This window comes from Eutrigla gurnardus (genome assembly GCF_963514095.1).
Source record: "Eutrigla gurnardus genome assembly, chromosome: 24".
Taxonomy (NCBI): Eukaryota; Metazoa; Chordata; class Actinopteri; order Perciformes; family Triglidae; genus Eutrigla; species Eutrigla gurnardus.
Window position 1 is genome coordinate 2,972,092 of NC_139935.1, and position 20,448 is coordinate 2,992,539.

A 20,448-nucleotide genomic window follows, 5' to 3' on the forward strand; every position below is an offset into this window, starting at 1 on the left:
TGTTCGCCCATCTCCGATGCCTGTGACCCGCCGCGCCCCTTTCTATATCAGGTAATATGGAAGTGGATGGAGGAGAGGAGGGGAGGGGCGAGGAGGAGGGGGAGGGCTGGGACTGTGAGTGCACCACTACACCAGCTAATTGAGCGTCGTGGGGCCGGTGGGGAATGAACAATGCCGGCAGGAGATAAAGGAATGGGAAAAGGGGGGAGAGGGAAAGGGCTGAAGTCAGCAGAAAGTAGGGCGGCCACCTGTCCTGCTGCAGAGGACGGAGCCGGAGAGCTGGAGGCAGATGGTGGCAAAGTCACCCAGTCTTTCACGCCTGCCCTCTTTTCCTCTGTCGGAATGCGTTTCCACGTTACACCTATATCCCTCCCTCCTCTGTCTCTCCCACAAAGAACATTTCAGGCGTTTAACCAATGACGGAGTGAGCTTCACCTCCTCCGCTGCTGAAAATAACGAGGAGGCAGAACAGTGCCGTCGGCAGACCTTGGCATATATCCTGTGTCCATGGAGGGCGAGTTTTAGGAAAAGGACGAGCTTAACATCCTCACAAAAACATTAAAAAGGAGGCAGGGATACGTGAAAGTCAACACACAAAAAGTAGGTCTTGGAATTCAAGTTTTTGCAGCTACTGTCACCACAAGATGGCAATTACAGGATAATTTTCTGAAATGAAGGAGGATGAGGAGACCGACACCGATCTCAGGTCTTCCAGTCTTTATGCTAAGCTATTGGGCAGCCGGCTGCCGCTTCATATTTAGCATACAGGCATGAGGCCGCTGTATGAATTGTGTCACCTCACTGATAAGTGTATTTTTTCCCAAAATGTCAAACACACCATTAGGCAACCTGGTAGTGTAACAGCAGCACTGCGTGTCAGCAGACTGACTACCAGACCAAGTAAGGCTGGAGCAGCAAAAAACCCCTGAGTGGATTTGATTGAGCAATGGTGCGTTTTATTGCTTCTGAAGTCAACTGTACATTTCCAATAGGAAGATCCACCAGTTATTTCCTCTAGTTAGCTAGTCTAGCTTTATGTTCCCCTTTGCCCCATCTGTTCCTGACAGATAAATCTTTAAATTATTGCCTCCTTTACCTCCCTTTATTCTTTAAACCCATGTCTGCTATGCGTTCTCAACCCACCTCTCCCTCCCTCCCACCCACGTCCTCTCACCCCTGCAGCTCCCCCATGCTGGTGTCACTCCGTTCATCAGGGGTAACACAGACACAGGAAGTTGGTAGATAAGCCAGGATTTGAGCTCCAGATTATCGGCCTGCCTGACTCCCTCGCTCTGCCTCCCCACCAACCACGAGGCCAGATTGGCCTGAATCCTATTTTTAGGCTGCGGCGAAAGACACAACCCTGGTCTTTTCCTAGATTTTGCTTCCTTGACCACAATCGGGAGTTATCATTTGTGAGTTTTACAGCTAAATTAACAAAGTACATTTGTTGCAATGACACAGAGAGCTAATTAATTAGCAATTTATTTGAAACTGATCTCAGCTGGCCTGAATCCCCAGGAGATCCAGTGCTTTAATGTCTCCCGTGGAGGATAAATGAGATTCACTAGTTCCTACAAGCAAACGGGTGTTTTCCACACTCACTCTAGGCGGTGGCCGACCTCGCCGCTGTGGCGAGGCAGAGTCGAGCCCCGCATTATTATTTCAGTCGGTGCAGATGACACTTTTTTCGGGGGAATAATTTGTCTTGCTGAAGCAGCCGAGGAAAATCATCTTGAACGCCGCGGGTGACAGGTGATCCCCGGGGCGGTTTGGGGTTTGACGTTGACGGTTACTGATTTTTCATGGAGACGAGTGAAAAGAAAAGTGAAAATCACTCCTGGTCCGGTCGGGCTGCTGACGCCTCTAACCTCCCTGAATAGACGCAGCACTTGGGTGGCAGAGAGGCAGCTTCAATCATTCAATCAATACCACTCAGTATATGGAGGAGGATCTCTAGGACGAACATGAATCTTTACCTGTGCATCCCTCTTATTGTTGCCGTCATCTCGGCCGCTCGGGCTCTGGTCAGTGACCTCAGAGCTGGTGGCGTTGTCTTTCACCGCTGGCACCGCGTCGGCAGCTTCGGAAACCTTCATCGTTTCAGTGTCGACTGTATCGGACATTCTCATTGCAAAGTCTTACTGGGAGATGGTGGCAAATACAGAGAACCTGAAAGAGACGGAGACGTCCGTGAGCGCCGCTTTCTCGCATGTTAGGACGAGAATTTTATATTATGGATATAGGCCAAAGCTATGTTGGAGGTCATTTAGAAACTGATGAACAAAATGTAGTTTAAAAAGTTAATGCTGCAACAAAATCTCTTTATTTTCTTTGATAGAACCGAAGAGATTTTTTTCTTTCAATGCTACATTTTTGTAACCCATATGGGAAACGATAACAAGGACATTTGACACAGGATTAAGCCAAAGACTAAATAAAAAATATATTTTTTTATTCTTTTATCACTTTTTGCACAAATTCTACAAGCTAAAATACAAATATGAGAAGTTTTAATTGTATATATACAAACAATAATACATTGGTTCACACAGATTTATTAATTCAGGGTAACTTGGCGAAATCATTTTGTAAATACAGAATCACACGCATTAAAATGCAGGTAGAAATCAGTACATGAGCAGAAAATATGGGGTGTGTGAACAGATCTCCAGTCCAGGCCTCCAGTCATCAGCAGCCTTCTTCTCTACACTGCAAGAAAAACCACGATGAACATGGAAACAATCAATAATACAATACAGGTATAAATAGTAAACAGACTTGATATGAAGAACGCTATTTATCCGTTAAGTAAGAAATACAACTTACCTTCTCACGATGCATGTTTAAAATCAGTCTCCTGCTCTTCATCCATGTCGTCGTTAGGAGGTGACGATCTCAGGTTTTATTAAATATATTATTTGCTGCATGTGCACGGATTATAGTTTCCCATTGAGCAGCCTTATAAATAACACGTAGCGACGCCGCAGTAGCGACCTGTCAATCACAATGTAGCCCCGCCCTAAAGCCTCCCCTGCTTTATGGCCTGTTTGAGTCTAAATGGAGCATAATTTACTAAATAGACTTGAAACTAGAGATTGAGACCATAAACTCACGTTTACGATGTTTACTGAGGTAATACATCAAGAGAGAAGTCGGGTTATTTTCTCACAGACTCTTTCTGACACCGTAAACACAACGCTGTGAGAAAGGTCTATGAAGTGGCAGGCGGGGAGAGGGAGGGCAGGGGCGGTTTGTGTCATCAACACAGTCTGTGATCATCCGTCACCCCGGCCTGTCTGTGCCGTCTCACAGCTCCGCAGCTGTTCAGCCACAGACAATGGACGTGATTGGACAAGACACAGCAGGCGGACCGTTTGGTCCCGTGAGATCCAACAGCTTCAGGTTACAGCGGCCGTCTTCCCCCCAAAAAAACTAAACCTTTGACATTGTTGTTTGTAAGTATGGAGGGTCTGGTGTCCAATGCACCCAACCGCTTAAAAAAACAAACTTAGTTTGAATTAATTGAATTTCAATAATTCAAAGTGAGCCTACAACACATGAAAAACGTTTTTTATTTATTATTAAAATGAATGTGGTATTAAACTAATGCAATTAAAAACAAGTGATTTATGTTCAAACTAATTGGTAAAATAAGATATATTATTAAGTCGTGTTTTTAAGCATTTAACATCGCAGAATTTCTCATTAAACCTTTATAAAAATCCCATATTGATCCTAAATCTAAATAAAAGAACTCCACATTATGGCCGATCTTGGAACAGGAGTATGTTTGTTGCATGAAACCACTATGTAATGCCGTGACCTCCCTGTGTTGAAGTCGTGGTGTGAGTTCACCCCGCTGATACGCCCTAATTATGCAGTCAGGCCACATGCAGGGAAACACACACACAGAAGGCAGGGCAGACATCTGGTACATGAGAGCTATGATTAATAGGTTAATTAGAAACGGGCTCATCAAATTCACTTTGCACATCAAGACCAGATCCACACAAGACAGCACCTACTCTGTGCTTGAGCGCGTGTGTTCCAGGCTTCGCCAATCAGCGGGGCCTCGACCCGTTTGCCCGGGAATGATCAGAGCCATTTCCACTTGATTGTTTATCTCCCTCCCAAAAGGGCTGAGACGGCGAGCGGGAGCCGCGCTCTTTAAAGAGACGCCATCCAATTCCTCTATGTCAGAGTAATTGACTTCTAGTCGGGTCCGCCGCTCCGCCGAATGCACCGCTAACCTAATGCCGCGCGGGGCTACGAGGTTAGCTCAAATGTAGCGGCGGCGCCGGAGAGTCAGATGTTGAATTTCAATGACCTGTCAGAGGGTTTGACAAAAAGCAACGCCGGCTGCTGCTTTACATTATTTTTACATTCTGAAGGAAAACAGCTTAATACTCCGGAGTGCCGCGCGCGCCTTGGAATATTTAGTGTCTGTTGCTGACATTTTGATGAGTGAAGTCTCTCGAGTCCCTCTGTTGAAGATTTGCAATATTGGACAGATATTTCCAAGAGCCGGGGCGTGTGATGGATCGCTATTTTGTCCCCCGCCGCATCCTTCATTCTTCCACACATTTTATCTTGGGGAAAAGGAGTGCTGGACTAAATTTGGCTTCAGACTTTGATGCATTTGAATTCGGCCATCTCGTCTCTCATGGCGGAGGTAATTGCAACGTGCGCCTGTTTGGAATCCCTAATGGTTTGGCTGCATATAGTAATATAGATCATCATTTCATCCTTAGTGGTACATTAAGGAAACATCTGGGAATAGAATATCTATCGATTGGACATGTTTATTTATTTGGGGTGAAGTAATCGTTATATATGTATTATTATTATGATATAATTCTTGTTTTGAAAAATAATTCCATTATTTTATTTATTTATTTATGTTTTTAAATTGCACCACTGCTACTTTACATTATAACATTGTGCAACTGGGGGTAAAAGGTTTGGAGACATACATACTTTATATTTAAAGGCAAATGTCTTCTGAAATGATATTCTATACACAGAAATAATATGATTTCCATTACTCTTAGTGTGTCAGAAGTTGGGAGAACCTTTTAATTATGTCATCTTTATCTCGATGAAGAAACATTAATTTGCATTTTCTGTCAATTTTCCTGTAAAAACATTGTAAAATCCCCATAAAATGCACCATATTCCCTGACTGACTTCCCCTGCGGAGCAGAAATAAAGAGGAGACGTACTTGTTGCGTAGCCAGTGGTGGTCGTGGCGAAGTAGGATGTGGCTGGTGAAGTCGATGAGGCTGAGCCTACCGATGCCATTGGAGACTTCTCTGCCCATGTCTGCTTCAGCTGCTCTGAACAGCAACCGGGGCCTCCGACACCCGCATGACCTGCAACCGAGAGAGGCACGGGGGTTAGCGCTGTGGTGTTGTGGGCGAGTAGAGAGGTCAGGGGTCGGGAGCCCCCGCTGACACCGAGGTCGCGTCCGACTGACAGCAGTCAGGATGTCAGCAACTCTGAAATAGCTGTGCGTCGGAGCAAAAAAGTTAAAAGTGCGGTGTGTATTTGTGGGACTGTGCGTGCCGATGCGCCATAAATAATTGATGAGCACGGAGATGGGAGAGAGGTGGAGGCAACAGGAGAAGGCACCCCTGCCAGCCTCGTAAAAACCGAGCATCAGGAATTCAGAGAGCAGCAGGGGAAGATAGCGTTTCTCAGCTCAAAATCCTCCGCTATTTACTGGCATATAAATATCAAATCGTCTGGCGTGCAATCTCTATTTTCCAGCATGTTCCTTTCTAGCTGAACTACAGGGCGACGCTGGGCGGGAAGGGCATCAGAGGTGCAAACGATTTGACTAAATGGGTGTTTTACTGCCACTTCTCTTGTATACTCTGCTGAACTGTGGTGTTAAATTAGCCACGTCCCTCGTCCACACTGAAAATGTGACGTTATTGCTCCACTTCGTCTGGTGGCAGTTGCCAAATTAGAGTGATGAAGATCAGATCAGAGCCGCAACTACATTATTTTCATCGCCGATGAGTCTGCCAAATGTTTCCTCCATTAATCGATTATTAATCGCGTCTATAAAATGTCAAAAGCAGTGAAAACTGCACATCATGATTCCCTAATTGCCATGATGGCATCGTTACATTTCTTCATGTATTGGACCAGCAGTCCAAAACCAGTCTACACTAAAGAATCCAGCTATTTACTGTTATTTTTGCTTCCTCTCCGCATCACGTTCCCTCATAGCAACATGTAGATCACCGTTCAGGCTTCTCCTCGGCTCCCTGCGCTCCCCTCGGCCTCGCCCTCCTCCCCTCATCTCCGTCTCAGTGAGCGGTGTGAGGTGCCACCCGCCGGCTCCCACCCAGTCATGGCGCCCCCTGTGTGCCAGCCAAAAAAGGTCAAGAGGAGTCCCTGCTCACTTTACAATCATCCTTCTCATGCCACCTCAGGCTGCAGCCTGGGTGGCACACCGAGGAAGACGATGGGGAGAGGGGGGGGGGGGGGGGGGGGAGGAACAGCCGCCAGGAACAGCCGCCATTTGGTGCAACGCTTTCGCCCAACCAACCGTGAATACGACCGAGTGTTCATGTTTAATGAACGACCACTTAATGTTATAAAGCGTTGCAATGGAAGACTCCTCGGCACGAATGCAGTTTGACATTTTAGTACATTCGGGAGGAAAATGTCCCCTTCGGGCTGCAGCGTTGGCAGACGGACGAGTGTGAGGCCCGAGGCGGCATCCATTCATCAAAGTTGATGTCATTCATATAATTAGTTACATCTGGAGAGTACACAACCAAGTACATGTCGTTTGGAGACAGTCATTTATTACGAAGCTCCATCTTTTTCCTTTTTCCTTTGATTTCATCACCAAAAAACACTCACAATAAATGGATGGCGTGAATTTCCATTATCGGGATAATAGTTAACATCGTGAATTATCTTGGCCAGGATAACCTTGACATGAAATCTTCATATCGTCCCATATCCAGTGGGAGCCTGCTCTGTAATTCATAGACCTCCAGCAGCTAAATCGCACCTGCACTCACGCAGAGTGTAAAAGTTGACAGCGGTCTGGCCATCGCTGCTCCGGGGTTTATGACCAGAGCTGCTGAGCCAGGCTTCAGGACTTCACACTGAGCCGGTGTGTGTGTGTGTGTGTGTGTGTGTGTGCGTTCACACACACACACAGTGAACTTGTAGCGATGCTCCGCCTGCCTGTGCGTCCTCCAGTATTGTGCCGTCGCTGACAGGGAGTGGTTCATTGGCATTACAGCCGCCGCAGAGCGCAGCAACCTTAAAGCGGCTCCCTCGGGCGTCGTTCGGTGTCACGCCGCCCGCTCACCACCACTATTATCGGCATACCAGCAACCTCAATCTCACAAAACGCATCACATCTGCACACAATCTCAACACAAATGCACGAATGTGTGATGCAGGATACATAGGAATAATCCTAGTAAAAATCACAAAAAGAAAATCATCAAGTGACAGCTGCATTGGTGCAACAAACACAATATCTGCTGCATGGATATTAATTCTGAAACCCCCCACAGCGGGGTCATAAGGGTGGCCGTCATCTGAGCCGAGGTAATCATACGCCAGGCTCTTAACGGACTACTCTCACGCACAATTACGTTCGATGGCGAGCTAATGAGAAATTTTTCAATCACTGTGAAGCGCATAAGAGCCTGCACAGGACACACAGCAGCGGGCGAGCACTCCAGTATACTCATTTCCTTTCCCCTCCACACACCTGCCTCTCTCTTGAAACCGCTGACCTTTCCCTCCCACGCCTCCACTCTGCTCTGTTCTGCGTGGACCAGGGCTCTCGTCTGGGCTAAAACCAGCTCACCTGGGAGGTGAAGGACCCTCAATCCCTCCCTCCATCCGCTCCTCCATCCCTGACTCGGCAGAGGACGACGAAGCGAGTCAAAAGATCAGGCACGCATGATCGCGTAGCAAAACCCACGGATGATTTCTAAGAGCGAAAAAGGAGAAGTGGTGGCATCTTCCTGCGCGCAGCTGTGGATGACGCCTTGAAAAATAATCAGGCTTTATTGCCGCTGATGAGCTTTTGCAAGTGTCACATAAAAAAAAAAAGAGGACAATGGCAAGCGCGACGCCAAACAGCTGGGATATTGTCTGCAGAGATGTAGAATACTAAACAGAGCTCTACTCAAACACAAAGGTAATGCCATGTGGCTGAGGGCTACAGCTTTGTGTCCCCTCACCTGCTCGCCATTTCTGAAGGAGGGAAAAAAAAGGGAAATGTCTCTTGAGCTTGGAGTTCTAAAATTGCACATTTCAACTACGGGAAACACAGCAAGTGCAGCCACACATTTTTACTGCGACGCAATTAATTGCAGACTTCCACACAGAGAGAGAAAAAAAAGACGGATTTATTCTAAATCCGTCTTTTGCGGGACATGCACCACGGCTGATGGAATCAGACGTCAAATAAACAGTTAATTAGGTTACTAATGCTGGTTTGCACTCACGGCGCCGCAATAAAATTGATTTCGGCGTTTTGCTAAACTGAGTAACTAATCTCCCGTTTTCTTGCCATTTCTGCTAATTGCAACAGCCAGGAAAGCACTGACTGGGGAGCTATATAATTGGACCAGTAAGCGATTAGTGTAAAGCTTATGAAATTATATCACTTTCATACACTGCTTGCCTTGAATTCTGAGGCGACTCGGGCAGTGTGAGTTTAAGGAACTGCCTGTAATAGCTCAGACTGAGTTAACTGGAAGAAGAAAAAAAACAAACAGGCACAAATGAGCCTCTAATTGCGCTTCTCGCTCTGCCTCCAGGTCGCATTAGGCGGTGGGAGCGAGGTGCAGCGAAGCAGAGGTGCAGTCAGCCAGCATTAATAAATTAAATCCACAGCAGGCATGTAGGTAATCCATTACCTATCCCATAGGAGAGCTTCCAGGGAATATCAATCTAGGTAATTAGAGAAGAAACAATAAACACTGAAAACTAACATGCAAGTCTAGCAGTTTTAATCTATGCAGCCTTATGAGAGGAGAATAACTCAAAAAGTCTGCCAGACTCATTAAAAGTCAATTTGCAACACCTGCAGAACAAACAGGGGAGAGAGGGAGAGAGAGAGAGAGAGAGAGAGAAAGAGAGGATGAGCGTGGCTAGAGAACAATGCAGAGCGAAGCCTCTTATTGGCTGATCTCGGCTAATTATCCCCGTAATGAAAAGCAGGAGCAGCATTGGCAAACTGGCTCTGGCTCGGCTCGCAGAGAAACACGGCACCGACAGCAATCTTGTGTTGCACTTAGTTTAACAAGCCAAAAAAAAAAAAAATGCACATTTGCTGGTTGACTCGCTGCCATGCGATGATAAAAGAAAGCTGGAGAGATTTGCGTGTTGGTTTTTAAAAAAAAAAAAGGAATTGAATGCAAGGCAGAAATCGACAGCCTCAAAAAGGCACAGGACAAAGACATTTTCAGGAAAAGAAGAAAGAAGAAGAAGAAATAATAAATGAAGAGGAAATGAGAAAAAGCATGCAGGGTTCATGCCCGAAGTGGCTCGAGGCTGCAGGACCTACCTGCCCGGCAGCTCTGCCCTCCATCCCTTCCGCTACTCAACCGTTTAGTTTCCATTGTACAGGAGGCACTATTTGCTGGAGAGGAGACTGGAGTCGCCTCCCAGCTCGCTCCTCGGCAGCTGCCTGCTGCCTCCTGTTCGCTCGCTCGACTGAGTGAGAGTGTAAGACGGGGGAGAGTGTAAAGGGAGAGGGTGAGGGAGAGTGGGTGTCACAAAGAGAGAGAGAGAGAGAGAGAGAAGGGGGGGGCGGAGGGAGCGAGCACAAGTCTACCTGCCACAACCCATCAAGCCAGCCAGCCTTGGAGACAGCGCCAAATCAACAGCTGGCCCCTGTGTGATGTCAGAGCCTCAGCAGCCAGTCACGGCGGCCGAGAACGGCCGGCGCTGCTGAGCACCGACTGAACCAAAGTCACCGGCTAAATAGGGCTCTTCATTAGCTACTCTGCTTTAGGATGGAGGCGGGGGCATGAGGAGGAGGAGGAGGAGGAGGAAAGGGCAGCCAGGGACATGGGATAGATGGAAGGAGACCGAGAGGAAGAGGAGAGGAAGAGGAGAAAACAGGGAGGGCGGGAGGTAGAGAAAAAGCAAAGAAACAAGCACAGAGGAGGCAAAAAGAGAAGAGAAACTGGGGAGGAGGGGACAGGATCGACATGTCTGTGGCCAGCTAGGTGCTCAAAGACCAGGTGGAGAGACGATGGGGAGGCGCTGGCCGCTGAGAGGCCGAGCTGTTCACTGGGCTACCTTCCCATTAAAGCTGGCACCCTGCTTCTCACACAAGACGACGAGGCTACAGCTAATCCCACAGACTCAGGGAGAGCCACCGCCTGAAACATGACTGAAAACGACGAGTAAAATACCGCAATAAAACATTCGGCTTTGGGCAAATCTCACATAAGCTCATTGGTGGATCGGCTGGAAAACAAAACACCGACTGTATGAGGGAGAAGCACAGCTGCTTGTGCATGATCAAACCGCACCCCTGCCTCCTCTGTTTCATCTAAATTTGCCTTTTTACGACTTCAGATAATTTTACCGGTAAAAACAATATCGGACTGAGCCTCCACCAGAATTTACTTGGCTCGTTTGTTTCATCACAGATCAAGTATTCTGTCTCCTCTGCATACACAACGAAGACGCGGTCGATAATTGAGCTCTGAAAATAATCTACTTCACGGAGCACTTTCATCCTTAAGTGACTGACAGGCTGTCAAAGGCATAGGAAGTCGCAAACAGGTCCAATGTGCAGCCGAAATGTCTAGACGACCATAATGTGATTGTTTTTGTCCTTTCAGTCACTCAGACTTTAACAGCAAACACAGTGGGCGGAAAAGTTCCTGCTGTCACTTAGCAACCAACACCAGGCTGCGACAACCGATCCGATCCAATCCTGCCTCATAATTGTACCATTCGTTATGCCAGGTCTCTGAAGAATTTATTATTATGCTTCCTTAATCTCACGAGAAGGTCACCAATTGAACAAACAATTTATGGATAGGCGGATGAATTATTTAATGGCCCAGACCAAATATTACAGGAGAGAGGTTTTTTTTCTCCCCCCCCCCCTGGAAGGCGATGAATTATTTAGTCATTGGGCCTCATCGTTGGTGAAAGCTATTACACAGCACCGTCAACCTCAAACCCTGATAATGTCATCAGCTTCAAATATGCCCTAACCTGCGTAATGAATGGTCAACAGAGTAGCGGCCGCAGGGGCCGGGTGAAACAGTGATGGCAAACAATTATGAGCATTTATTTTTAAGCCCCGCAGGCGTGCGCCACAATCACAAGAGAGCATATGAGCAGGAAGTTCTGTAACCGACACTATATCTCGCCAAGAAGGCAAAAACAGACGTCAACATTTATCTGTAATAGCCGTAGCCGGATTGAGAACTTCTAAATTAGCACACACATTATGGTCATAACTCCTCATAAAAGAGAATGCATGTACATATCAGTGAGCAGCAGAGTCTGCAAAGCACTGCAAAGATGAACACATCATCTCCACTCTCTGAAACAGCAGCAGGGGGGAGCCAGGATCCTCTCTTCACCCACCAGGCTCCGCCGGTCCCTTAATGAAAATGATACCATCACGAACCTCAGTGGTGGCATTCAGGGCCAGCTCTACCAAATCTACGGGGCGATAATAGTCTGGGTTGGTGCATCGGGATTACAGTGGGCATGGGTTACTTATTATTACACACCGAAATGTATTATCAGATGTATGATTTATGGCCTTTTACCAGCAGAAATCTCCATCAAGTCGGGTTTCACTCTGATAACAGTAATGGAGTTCTATAAAACTAATGTAAATCAATGTATTAAATCAACACTAGTTATAGAAAACCCTGCAGAATCTCAAAAAAAATGCGTGTGGTGCAAAACAACACTGCATCCATTTTTTTCAAAATTTAAATTTACATTTAAATATATGCCATACGCATAATTACACTGATATAATGTATTTGTCACTGCAAAATACAACATTAAACCCCCTTTTGAGGCATCTCTGCAACGTTATATGGCATTTATTAATACGTGTGCCTGTTGTTTTTACCCCACCATCGACCAAATCAATGTCTCACTGCCAATCATGTATCTGCCATAGAGATAAGAGGTTATGATTCGCATGATAGCATAGAAGGGGGGGTGTGGAGAATCGATTAAAAAAGGAAAATGCGTGATTTGATTAACCATTTTAGAGCAACTTAAATGCTAATTCTCGCACGCTATCCCAGCGCGAGCCCATAGCACCAGACTCCATAGCGTTCTTTTACCATTTAAATGCCCCGTTGTGTCGGCAAACACGCGCTCCCTGGACAACACGTGACACTTCAATATGACATTTAAAACATGTATGTGAAATTCGGCCGATGACACATTTACGCAAACAGCGCAACAATTAAAAGGAGAGCTCAGTTTACTGAAATGGCTAACCGTTACCGTAACACGGTACTGTGCCGCATATTACCGGTAGACAACCAGGCCTAAAAGTTATTGAATTACGATGTATTATTCAATTACGCCCGTTTGTTTTTTTTCCGGACGAACGCCGTATTTAAGCTTACAATTTTGACACGCCATTTTCTAGTCAGGTATGTGCTTTTTTTCCCGAATAGCAAGGCAACATTATGAGCCACATTTGTCGTTTGGACAAGCTAAGCTAACGATGATTACCTGCCTGCTAACGCTTGGAGAAAAAAAAAACGGCCAAACACCGGCGCCCTGCGCTGTCACGCGCTAGCAAGACAGGCGTTTGCTGCTAACTAGCCCGCGTTACGTCGTAACAACAACACCCCGGTCAAACCGGTAAGCGTTGGGCACGATACCTTAACGTTGCCTTACCGCTTTGGTTCACAAACGGTGCACAGCCGTAGCCTCTACCGAGGGCGAAGTAGCTACCGTTAGTGGCGGAGTGAAGGGGAGACGGCGGAGTCCAGCAGCCTGGGAGAGTGCGTCAGATCCTCACGTTCGACACGTAGGGTGTTGGAAAAAAATCTCTCGTCTTGTCGTTGCTGTATTTTTTTCTCTCTCGTTATGACAGCACGCAAGCACGCAATTTCGTCATGTATCTCAAGTATGATTTAACACCGACGCATGTATCGTTTTTTTTAAAGCTTTATCCTTTGGTTAGCTCGATTAGCAAAAGTGACAGGAAGTTGTATTGTGCTACGGATGCCCGGTGATACATTTTTTACACCGAGTGAACCTTAAATTTGCCGCGAAACCTTTTGGTGTTTCGGCCCAGTCTGCTTCATACCACTGTCTCACCGGGTAGGCAACACTAACCAACACGATAACATTGCTTTGTACTTATTTAGCTTTGCTTACACACAACACATTGACATGTATGTTGTGTGCCCGAGTATTGCGCCTGAGTCACGATGCCATAGCAACGCTGTATGCTCTGCGTTAGCAAATGTGTCACCTGTTACGTAAAAATAGAGCATTTATGTTAGCTTGCCCCTCTTGATACCATGTTTTCCCACTACAGGTTAGCCAGGTAGTCAAATTTAACATATACGAACATAAATGCGTATTTGGTATACGTTGAGAACGAGAGTGATGCTTTTATTTCTATAGGCTAGTCTGTTTACTTCCGGTTTATGTTGCAAACTCCAGCCAGATGCTAACGTTAAACCCTAATGTCTTTAGGTGGTATTATAAAGCCAAATTAGTTTTTTTAAGTATACTCCATTGTGTATTAAATTGTTATCGGCCCTTAACATTGGAACTTGTTATGTAAGTATTCTTAAATATGGCTGATAAAGTTAAGTTTAAGCACAATACATAACTTAAGCTAGCGAAAAGTTAGCTAACTGCAACATCCTGTCCTTCAGAACAAGAGGTTAACTTGTTTTAAAATGAACTATCAAATTTAACGTGTGTTCCTATTACATATTATATTATTGTTATTACACATGATCTAGAATATGATTATTTGTCTATATAATGCAAAAAAATATGAGTTTTTCCATTTACTGTAGACACAACTTGCTCTCTGACTTCCTGTTGAACACTGTTGTGTTGTAGAGGAGGTTATTACTGTTTTTGACACTAGATTTTGTTGGGTTGTTTGTGGACACTCACCAATAACTCTTAACTGCATGTCCGAGGCAGAAACGTCTGCCTGTATTGACCAGGACTGCGCCTGGTGACAACACAAAAAAGATGCAGTTGTAAGTTTTACCATCCTAGACTTTCTTTATCCACGAAGACGCGTCATGCAGTTTGTAATGATGGTATTCCTGTCAGTGCTAGTAGGCAGCAGAGGAAAGCTTCTTACCAATATTGTAAAACATGTTTAATTCAACACGCTCTTTAATATTCTTGTGAATATTTCCAATTTCCGACTATACTTACATTTGTCTCTGACCAGTGTTTTTTTCCCCTCCAGCCTGAAATCAGGACAGAAACTGCCTAACGAAAGGAAATGGATGATAATGGCCTACAGACCTCTTGCAGTGATACAAGATGGTCACAGCAACTGTCAGGCCTCCCTCACAAGCTCCTGCAGCGCCTGATGCCTTTCCAAAGGGAGGGAGTGGAGTTCGCTTTATCCAAGAATGGACGGTAAGAGGTCAATTTGGGGTTCAGTATCTTGCCGAAGGCCATTAGGTTTTCAGACTAGAGGAAACCAGGATTCAAACCACTCCCTCTGCCACAGATACCCCATGAACTCATACTAATGACTAAACCAAGCTTGCAAATAAACATAGACTAATTGTAGACTTACAGATGAGTAGTAGCCCCCTCTCTGTCTTAATGTCATCCTCTGTTTACAGCTTTACCTTCCACTCCACTTTGCCAGTGTGTAAATATTGGTTCACTGCTATGAAGACGCTTTCATAAGAGTAGCTTCTTGCATCTTCACTCAGAAGCTTCACACCAATTACACAAAGCGGCACGGTGTTAAGAACATTTTTGGTCACTGATATATTTAGACTTTTCACGTCCTGATTTTCAGATTGTGTCATGTACTTGACAAAACTAAAGTAAAAAGTCAAGAATGTGAGTATGTGAGTCCAAGTATCTTTAAAAACAAATGTCAGTACATGCAAATCTTCTCAGTAAGTGTGTGGCTGTGTTGAGCATTAGCTGCAGGAAAGGAACAGGACTTGTCCATTTCCTCCTCCCCGACCAGTCGATGTAAACTCGGGCTCTCTGGAAGGTCAGTGCAGGGGGAGCCAATCTGAGCGCCGTTGTTGTGATGCGGAGCACCCATTATTGATCCAGGAACACTGGGAGGCACTGCTTTGTTACATGGGCGGGTCAGAAGTCAATTGGCCCTCGGTGCACCGCGTGGACAGCCACCGAAGTCAATTGGCATCAATGTGACAGGAAGAGCAGCGCGAGCAGTGCTTCTCTCTTGAGAAGAGCAGAAGTGGCATCAGCAAAAGTTAATATCGGTGGAGGGAGGCTGGATGTAGAACAAACATGGCGAACACGTCATGACCAATGACGTCACGACCACGCCCAGGAGACAGGAAGTGTTTCAAACCATTAGTTGTAGGGCGTATTCGACGATGCAAAGTGAGCTGTACCCATCATGCCTTTCATACATAGATAACACAGTGACTTAAGTTGAAGTGCAGCCTTTTAAGCCAGCTGTTCTGCACTCAGACACAAACAGAACAATAGTTAAGATGATTGCAAGCTAAAAATTGTCATTTTATTGACAGCCATCTTGTGTTTCTTTGTATTCGAGGCACCCTGATGTTCTTTAGTTGCTCGTTCATTATCCTTGAAAGGAGTTGGGAATTAAAACAGCAGTCTCTCTCTTTTTTTCCACCCACTGATGCCAAACAGAGAAGAGGCAGAAATGACAATATTTCTCCCTACAATATGCTGAATAGACCGGAATGCAACATGGCTGCAGACTTGTTGGAGTGTAACAGTTCTGCAGCTAGATGAGGCATGTTGACAGACAAAAAATAATAATAATAATAAATGGCAGTGCTTTATTATAAGATAACACCTGAAATGCACTGAACATCATGAATTGATGTCGGGTATCTAACCGTGTGGGAGGATCCGTGGGCGGATTTTTTCCTTTTCAAATCCCATCGTTGTTTTGTCTTTTCGCATCCAGAGCAACCGAACCAAATCACGAAATGTTGTTACGATTCAAATACATACGGAACCCGGTGGTTTCGGTCCGTGTAGGAGGGTGTGTGAATTTTTATGGCGTTAGATTATGGATAACGTGGGAGAGTTGTGGCACAGTGCGACTATAAAAACCCTTGAGATGTGGTTGATTGTGTTTGCAAAGTTTGAGAAATTTGGGCATGTGATGCAACGTGATGCACACCAGACACAACGGTGGGGGACTTTGTGAGATTTAAAAACAAAGAAGAGTGGTCAATACTGAAGCACCAGAGGCTCAGCTGTCCTCACTTTGAGTCGCTCGTATTGGTTATATCACTCGGATCAGTTTCAGGTCAATATTGAGGCTGGACAAATGGCATATACCTGAGCAGTAATCTCAGCATCTTGAAAATGAGTAAATGTCTCCACGGCTACAAAATGCCTCAGTTACAGTGTTTACTTCCTCACCTGCTCTAAATTCCACTTCCTCCTCATTAAACTTGAGGTTTGCTATTGGTTTTAATGTAAGGGGTATTTTATTTTTGTGTTGTAAAGATGGTAGGAGAGGCGTTCCATTATAGAGCATGAAAAATGTAATGTAAGTCACCATCAGTAACACCCTGCGTTTCCATTATTTGGATTGAGATAGAGGTTTTTTTACAGAAGCAAAGTATCGAGGCTGCACATGATAAATAAACTTCGTGGCCTGCTGGGTAAATTTGTGTGTTAGGGAGAAGAATGATGCCGGTGGGAAACACTTTTAACGAGTATTGTAACATAAAAAGAGTAACGACTTCAGAGTAAATGCATCATTAACGCCAAACGTTCATACATCTATGTACATTGTACTGCAATAAATACAGGAGGATATGGATTATGATTAAACATCGCAGAAGAAAGTATCAAGGATAATGTAAGAGAACACCACCTATATTCAAAATCTGGGGGTGTCATTTTGTTAAAGCCCAGCAAGTTTTTCTCTATTTTAAGCACGAAAACAATTAAAGGAGCTCTCTGATAGATTTGGGTGCTTAAGTTGGGGAAAAAGAACTTAGTTGTGGTTTGTCCCACATAGCTCGGGTTTAAACTTTTCCTTTTAAAGACACACACACACACTACATGATTACAGCATCCTCCATCTCCTAGCAGACAAAAACGCTCAAGGCTTCTTACTTTTGATTCAAAGTTCATCTGCAGTATACAGCCAAGCTGCACTCGGAAACCCATAGCTGTGTGTGAGCATGGCACACTTTAAACACCTCCGACTCAGCCTTTTGTGCAGCGTCCAACCTCAGAGCGGCTTTCCCCGCTGACCGCGGCGCGCTCCAGGTCCGGTCCTCTGAAAAAGAACCTTAACAGGGAACGGGGAAGATTGGGGTTAGACGCCGGGCCACACAACACATCACTGTACAGAGGTCAAAGTCATCAAATCATCGTAGCCGGCATCGGGAGGCAGGGGAGCCCATTCCCTGACACTTTGGGGCTTGTGGGTTTCAGAGATAACATTAGAAAGATGGGGGCCGTGCCGTCGTCAGGCAACAGCACTGCAGCATCCTCGCAGTCTCAAACCGTCAAGACGACACTCAGGTTATTTAAAGGAGGATGATTAATGTGTTGGGAAATGGCAAGCACCTGCCCCAGCCACACTCCCACCCTAGTTTTTTAGCGTGTGTGTGTGTGTGGATGGGAAGATGGGTGCACGCGTAAGCACATATGAGTGTGTGTGTGTTAACATGTGTCTGCCTGTGTGTATATCGTGTATTTTTTCCTTTTTAAAAAAACATCTTTTGTGTGCATTTGTGTGTGTGTGTGTGAGTGTGTGTGTGTGCGTGTGTGCGTGTGTGTGTGTGTGTGCGCATTGCGCTGACTGGGCCGGTGTGCTGGCAATTAGAAAGACCACCAGTGGCAAGGTGCACATTAATCATGTTCCTCAGCTGAAAGAGAGAAATGGGGCGGAGATGGGGGAGGAGGAGGGGGAGGTGGGGGAGGAAGAAGAAGAAGAATAATGAGCGGCCGTGTCTAAGGTATTCAGAGCTGCTCGGTGGCACTGTTTGCTGTGACGCGGCGTTGGAAGCGTTTATGAAAAAGCAAGGTCGTGACAATGGGTCCAAATCCACTGGGCTGGGAGAACCAGAGGTTGATCTTCCTGTACTTTCTCCACGGGGACGACTTGAGCCAAGGAATGCGTCGTGCTTCCGTTGTTCCTTTATCGTGTACTGTGTAAAGGGGGACGCGGTGGTACCAGACAGCTGAGCCAAATCCTAGTTAAAGGGTTAGTCCAGGTAGAAAACTAAACTGAACCGTGTTTGTGACGCCGCTGCGCTCTTTAATCTGGCAGCGGCCCGTGGACGTCCAACTTACTTGAGTTCCTATTTGATCGCAGGTTTAAACCCAACAGCTCGTACCTGTCAGCAGTCCTAAACCTGGCTTTTTGTGTGACAGCTCTGGGAGACACGTAAACAGACATGCATCACTCTGCTTTTTTTTCCCCCTCCTTCTTCTACATTTGACAGTTTCCTCAAAAATATTTTGCGTGGGGAATTGAAGTCTAGCTTCTCTTTTGCTTGGAAATAGATGAGCCCAAACACAGCGAGCGGTCCCCGAAGTCTCTCTGAAGACACCGAAATATTCAATAGGAACGACATTAAATATCGAATAGCAAAACCGCCGTTCTCCAGCCGAAACAAAGCACCGGCTTGAATCGCAGGTGACAGATTGGTGATAGCGTGTGAGGTGACTTTGTGTTTGCTGTGGTCCAGAGAAGGCTGGAGGAGGAGGAAGCTTTCTGGACAAGCCATGAAGTGAAACAATAAAAGCGTCTCTAATGAATGATGAATGATGCTGTGGTGCTCATGTGGAACGCTGTGTTCCATCTTTTTATAGCAACCAGGTTAGGTCTGATAAAGTTTTCTCTCTGTGCTTTTGTTTTGCAGATGTATGATCGCTGATGAGGTAAGCTCACACAACGCTGGCTCAGGAAATCTACCCCCCCGAAAAAAAGAAGGAAAATAAAAGTGAACCTGGGACTTCGCTGCCTTCCAAATTAATTTGTCAGCGCTGTGCAGCGCTCCCACGTGCCTAATCGCTTTTGACACAAGAATCATTCTGAGGCCTTATTACTCTTGGGCCTCACATCAGCTCACCCGTCATATGCAATTTACTGCAGAGTCGGCGCTCAATTGACTTGTTTTTCTCCCCCTTCGCCGGCTGTTGATTTGGTCGCTTCCAGATGGGTCTGGGGAAGACGGTGCAGGCCATCGCGGTGGCGTACGCCTTCCGGCGGGAGTGGCCCCTCCTTGTGGTGGTGCCCTCGTCCCTGAAGTACCCCTGGATCGAGGAGCTGGAGCGGTGGATCCCCGAGCTGCAGCCCGGAGACATCAACCTGGTGGAGAACAAGAGCCACACCATGTAGGTCCGCCTTCATCCACCCCAGGCTACACATACATGTGGTTAGAGCTGTAGTAACTCAGTTTTTATTAGAATATATTTTGATAATGTGCTTCAGACGGACCGTAAATATGTAATCAGCTGTGAATGACACTGATGGCCAACGTGCTTTAATGAAAGGCTAATATTGGCAAACTGATAAAGCCAGTACTGTCAAGCTGTTGATTAAAGCTGTAGTTTGAGAGCCTAAAAATCAAACCTTGAGGGAAATATGTTGAATTTCATACAGAATCCCACTAATGTTGGGTAAAAAATTGCTTTATTACTACTTTTAGCTCAGCTGTAAGCAATCTGCTCGTTAGTAGTTGAGGTACAGACATGAAAGGGGAAATATCTGCGTGGTTATTTAATGGATCACCAGATTAATCATTTGGATGTCTTCAAACACTCCAAAACCTAAAGATATAGATTCATAATATCACACATGACTAATAAAACCAGGAAAAATACACTTTTTTTCTGGAACTTGTGAATTTCTGCCATTTTTTAAAGAAAACGATCTTTAGACTACGCTCGGGATATCTCGGAGCGAAGCACATAATCCTGTGGATTATGTCCATCATACATGGGATTATGGAAGTGAGAGGTTTGAACTCGAGAGTTGCGGCCGTGACTTCCTGCGATAACGATTTACCTAAAGAGTTGGAACAAATATGTGAACACACACGGTGATGGACAGAGAAGTTGCGGCTGACAATTTAATCTCAAAGTGTCCCTCGGTGTCAGGAGCCAGCAGGGGCTGATGTTTGACAGCGCTGACAGACAAATCATGTCAACGCAGCGTCGGCAATATTGAACAAGAGCTGCATTTTTTTTTTCTTCTTCTTTTCAATGTACGTGAAGTGGGAAAACGCT

General features: G+C 45.6%; 2 protein-coding genes across 2 annotated transcripts in view; one reads left to right on the forward strand and one right to left on the reverse strand.

The window, feature by feature from the left end:
• The window catches only part of LOC311009711 (R3H domain-containing protein 1-like), a 30,408-nt gene extending 20,693 nt beyond the window's left edge, over positions 1 to 9,715 (reverse strand). The window contains exons 1-3 of the mRNA XM_084004040.1: positions 9,563 to 9,715; positions 5,226 to 5,375; positions 1,980 to 2,172 (exon numbers count right to left, since the gene is read on the reverse strand). Coding sequence (XP_083860166.1) covers positions 1,980 to 2,132 — 153 coding nt within the window. The 5' untranslated portion in view covers positions 2,133 to 2,172; positions 5,226 to 5,375; positions 9,563 to 9,715. The remainder of the gene's footprint in view (positions 1 to 1,979; positions 2,173 to 5,225; positions 5,376 to 9,562) is intronic.
• A 3,199-nt stretch (positions 9,716 to 12,914) lies between these two features.
• zranb3 (zinc finger, RAN-binding domain containing 3) overlaps positions 12,915 to 20,448 on the forward strand; it is a 50,153-nt gene continuing 42,619 nt past the window's right edge. Inside the window, exons 1-4 of the mRNA XM_084004521.1 lie at positions 12,915 to 13,332; positions 14,456 to 14,631; positions 19,080 to 19,098; positions 19,376 to 19,554. Coding sequence (XP_083860647.1) covers positions 14,492 to 14,631; positions 19,080 to 19,098; positions 19,376 to 19,554 — 338 coding nt within the window. The 5' untranslated portion in view covers positions 12,915 to 13,332; positions 14,456 to 14,491. The remainder of the gene's footprint in view (positions 13,333 to 14,455; positions 14,632 to 19,079; positions 19,099 to 19,375; positions 19,555 to 20,448) is intronic.